Source organism: Austrofundulus limnaeus, unplaced genomic scaffold (assembly GCF_001266775.1).
Source record: "Austrofundulus limnaeus strain Quisiro unplaced genomic scaffold, Austrofundulus_limnaeus-1.0 Scaffold353, whole genome shotgun sequence".
NCBI classification, from domain to species: Eukaryota; Metazoa; Chordata; class Actinopteri; order Cyprinodontiformes; family Rivulidae; genus Austrofundulus; species Austrofundulus limnaeus.
The window spans coordinates 318,330-323,052 of NW_013952755.1; the positions used below are offsets into that span (position 1 = coordinate 318,330).

Genomic DNA, 4,723 nt, shown 5'->3' on the forward strand with positions numbered 1-4,723 from the left:
TGTGTGTGTGTGTTTCAGTGTGTTTCAGGAAGTGTGTGTGTGTTTCAGTATGTGTGTGTGTGTTTCAGTGTGTGTTTCAGTATGTGTGTGTGTGTTTCAGTGTGTTTCAGGAAGTGTGTGTGTGTTTCAGTGTTTGTGTGTGTTTCAGGATGTGTGTGTGTTTCAGTATGTGTGTGTGTGTTTCAGTATGTGTGTGTGTTTCAGTATGTGTGTGTTTCAGTGTGTGTGTGTTTCTTTCTGCTGTTTGGTTTTCATGGTTCAGGTGGTTCTGGATCCTGTTGTGGCGGGCAGATCCCCCCTCCCCCCCCGTGGTTCTGATGGGTCAGTCATGCGTAGAACCTGTTCCCTCTGGTCTCTTGAAGTCCTGCAGGATTCAGTTTTAGAGACACGAGGAACCTGAAAAGGTTCTGATCTTCAGCCGTAACATTAAGACCACCTACCTGTGTCGCCTCCTGGACCTGTGAGGACCTGCAGAACCCTGGTGGTTCTGGTGGTTCTGTTCGATCTGTTGGAGTGAAATAATAAATGCTGCTGACAGGAAGTTGTTGACGAGCTTTATTGCAGGTCAGAAATGATGAAACCAGACAGTGAACACATGAAGCTTGTTAATGAGCGGACGGACCGGGCTGCCTTCAGAACCTGACCTCAGATTCTTTAAAACCTTCATCAGAATCAGCGCCGCAGGTATTTACACACGACAACTTCCTGCTGCAGCTTCTAACAAACAGGTTAAACAAGTAAAGCTGTGATTACAGTAAAATGTTCTCCTCTACAAACACATCATAAATATTTAAAGTCACTGCTGCCTACGTTAAATATCCAAACATTTATTTCTCTGGAGAAAGAAAAACATCCAAAATGTCACTAAAAGCTGCAGACACTTCCTGTTTCTCTCTAATAAAAGCTAGTTTGATTTGGTTTTTAGTGTCCGGGAGGTTTTTCTGTTCTTCGGGTCAACCGGAGGACTGAAGGGTTCTGAGCAGGAAGAATCTGGACCCAGAGAGACGCCTCGTCTCGTCCAGGAAAACAGGAAAACGTGGAATCTATGTCTTCATCTTCATTCCCCCTGACAGCAGGAAGGGACCACCACGGACCACTGCTTACAGTCAGACTGGGTGTTTGGTTCATTTCATCAAACAAAGTGAGTCCAGAACCAAGACCAGTCTGGTTCCGGGTCACACCGCCGTCTCCTCGTCCTCTCTCTGGATCATCTGGTAATGCTGGCGGCTCCCCAGGTAGTCAGCCAGTTCCTGGTCGTTGGCCTTGGCGGCGCGGTGTTTGGGTGTGTCGCCCTGAAACACAAACATCTGAGTGAGCCTCACAGAAAGCTGCTGAACCCGTCTGACCGGAAGGATCGGACCTCCAGAACCAAACAGGAACAAGATGAGAACATGTCACTCATCTGACAAAGTTCAGTTCTTCATTAAAACCTTTCGTCGGATGTTGGATGGATGGATGGATGGTTGGTTAGATGGATGGATGGATGTTGGTTGGATGGATGGATGGATGGATGGTTGGTTAGATGGATGGATGGATGGATGGATGGATGGTTGGATGGATGGATGTTGGTTGGATGGATGGACAGATGGACATTGGTTGGATGGATGGGTGGATGTTGGTTGGATGGATTATTGGATGGATGTTGTTTGGATGGACGGGTGGATGTTGGATGGATGGATTAACGGATGGATGTTGGTTGGATGGATAGGTGGATGTTGGATGGATGGATGGATGGATGTTGGTTGGTTGGATGGATGTATGGATGGATGTTGGTTGGTTGGATGTATGTTGGATGGATGGATGGATGGATGGATGGATGATGTTGGTTGGATGGATGGATGATGGAACCCTTCAGTGGTTCTAACCATCCTGTGGTGGATTTGGACCCTGGTCCAGAGAACTTGGACCCTGGTCCAGAGGACTTGGACCCTGGTCCAGAAGCTTTGGACCCTGATCCAGAGAACTTGGACCCTGGTCCAGAAGCTTTGGACCCTGGTCCAGAGAACTTGGACCCTGGTCCAGAGGACTTGGACCCTGGTCCAGTCCTGGACACTAAATCAAACATAAAGTCTTTATTGGAGCAGAGAAGAAGAAAGGCTCAGACTCTGAGCTGCTTCCTGTTTCCTCTGCCTCACCATGGAGACAGAGAGACCAGCTCTTTGTGTGAGGCCGGGAATCCTGCAGCGCCTCGTTCCTCACTGACACACAACATTAATCACTTTATACAACTGGGTCAAGTCCTGCTGCAGACCCTGTTAGAGTGCTGCGCTACGGACCGGACCGGACCAGGAGGGGCGGGGCCACTGGCCGCCGTCCTCACAGGAAACACCACACAAACAGTACGAGCTGCAGGAAGCTGACGAGAAACTGCCAACCAATCACATCCTTCCATGTCAGAGTTACTTATACAGGTGAGGGACAGGTGGGAGGGACAGGTGAGAGGGACACAGGTGGGAGGGACAGGTGAGAGGGACACAGGTGAGAGGGACACAGGTGGGAGGGACACAGGTGGGAGGGACAGGTGAGAGGGACAGATGAGAAAGACGGGTGAGAGGGACACAGGTGAGAGGGACAGGTGATAGGGACATAGGTGAGAGGTACAGGTGAGAGGCACAGGTGAGAGGGACACAGGTGAGAGGGACAGGTGAGAGGGACACAGGTGGGAGGGACAAAGGTGAGAGGGACACAGGTGAGAGGGACACAGGTGAGAGGGACAGGTGAGAGGGACAGGTAATAGGGACACAGGTGAGAGGGACAGGTGAGAGAGACAGGTGAGAGGGACACAGGTGAGAGAGACACAAGTGAGAGGGACAGGTGAGAGGGACACAAGTGAGAGAGACAGGTGAGAGGGACACAAGTGAGAGGGACACAGGTGAGAGGGACAGGTGAGAGGGACACAGGTGAGAGGGACACAGGTGAGAGGGACACAGGTGAGAGAGACAGGTGAGAGGGACAGGTGATCTCTCGTTTACCTGCAGGTCTGTCTTCATCAGAGATGCCCCCGCCTCCACCAGGAAGTGACAGATGCTCCTCTGACAGAGGGCGGCGGCTTTATGGAGCGCTGTCTCACCTCTGAAACACAAAAACCACAGAAGAAGAAAAGAAGTCTTTGATCTTTGTTTGATCTCAGGTTTAAAAACAGGACAGAGGTGGACTCACGAGTCTTTCTCTGCAACGTCCAGGTGAGAGGTCGACACTGAAGATAAACAAAAACAAACAACTGATCAACAAACTGCGAACAAGTTAACATTTAATTGTTTGTTTGTTTAGATGAAAACAGATCTCTCACCGTGGTCGATGAGGTACTTCACAACATCTTTACTGCCCGACTGCACGGCGTGATGCAGCAGCGTGCAGCCACCTGCGTCCTGCAGCTGGAGCTCCACCCCCTGCAGGTGGAGTTCCTTCAGCTGTAGCACAACAAACACATCGAAGGGTCAAAGATCAAAACAAACTGAACAACAGGAAGTGACCCAAACATAAACAACCCAGGACCACTAAAGACCTGAGGACATCAGAGGACCAGTCTGGACCTCAGGACAAAGTTCAAAGAGGAACTAAAGGTTCTGAAGTTGTCCAGTTTGACCCAGACTCAGAAGGTTAAGTGGACTCACCCTGTCCAGGTTCTGGTTCTGGACGCAGTGGATCAGTTCTTCACCTGCAACAGAACCACAGATCAGGTGAAACATGTCAACGCCACCTGGTGGACAAACACAGTAACAACAACCTGAGCCTCAGCTGGGTCCTGATGTATCGGACCTCAGACGAGATCTGATCCACCAGGACTCGTGTTCGCTGCAGGTCTGGATAAGTCCTGGTTCTGGACCCCAGAAACCCACCTTTTTCAGTCATCAGTGAGGCAGCAGTCGAGGTTCTGTGAGGAAACAAGAACCAGACACACATTAACACCCTGAAGTCCTTCAACCTGGGTCTAAATCCGGTTCTAAACCCGGTTCTGGTTCTAAATCCAGTTCTGGTTCTAAACTCGGTTCCACAGCCCATCATGACATGAGGACAAAGTGAGAAAGGTGAGGAAACAGAAGCCAAAGCTGCTCTCCGATTGGTCAGATATTAAGACAGTAAAAAAGTGGACAGCCTGGAGGACAGGTGGACAGACTGGAGGACAGATGGACAGCCTGGAGGACAGATGGAACGACAGATGGACAGCCTGGAGGACAGATGGAACGACAGATGGACAGCCTGGAGGACAGATGGACAGCCTGGAGGACAGGTGGACAGACTGGAGGACAGATGGACAGCCTGGAGGACAGATGGACAGACTGGAGGACAGATGGACAGACTGGAGGACAGATGGAACGACAGATGGACAGCCTGGAGGACAGATGGAACGACAGATGGACAGCCTGGAGGACAGATGGACAGACTGGAGGACAGATGGACAGCCTGGAGGACAGATGGACAGCCTGGAGGACAGATGGACAGCCTGGAGGACAGATAGACTGCTGGACAGATGGACAGACTGGAGGACAGATGGACAGCCTGGAGGACAGACTGGAGGACAGGTGGACAGACTGGAGGACAGATGGACAGCCTGGAGGACAGATGGACAGACTGGAGGACAGGTGGACAGATGGACAGACTGGAGGACATGTGGACAGACTGGAGGACAGATGGACAGACTGGAGGACAGGTGGACAGACTGGAGGACAGGTGGACAGACTGGAGGACAGACTGGAGGACAGGTGGACAGACTGGAGGACAG

General features: G+C 51.0%; 1 protein-coding gene across 1 annotated transcript in view; it reads right to left on the reverse strand.

The window, feature by feature from the left end:
• Window positions 1–537: 537 nt before the first annotated feature.
• The window catches only part of LOC106527982 (diacylglycerol kinase zeta), a gene marked incomplete at its 5' end in the record, with an annotated part of 21,779 nt that continues 17,593 nt past the window's right edge, over window positions 538–4,723 (reverse strand). Inside the window, 6 exon segments of the mRNA XM_014023014.1 lie at window positions 538–1,292; window positions 2,973–3,072; window positions 3,160–3,196; window positions 3,290–3,410; window positions 3,615–3,658; window positions 3,840–3,874. Of these exon segments, the coding sequence (XP_013878468.1) occupies window positions 1,176–1,292; window positions 2,973–3,072; window positions 3,160–3,196; window positions 3,290–3,410; window positions 3,615–3,658; window positions 3,840–3,874 (454 nt within the window).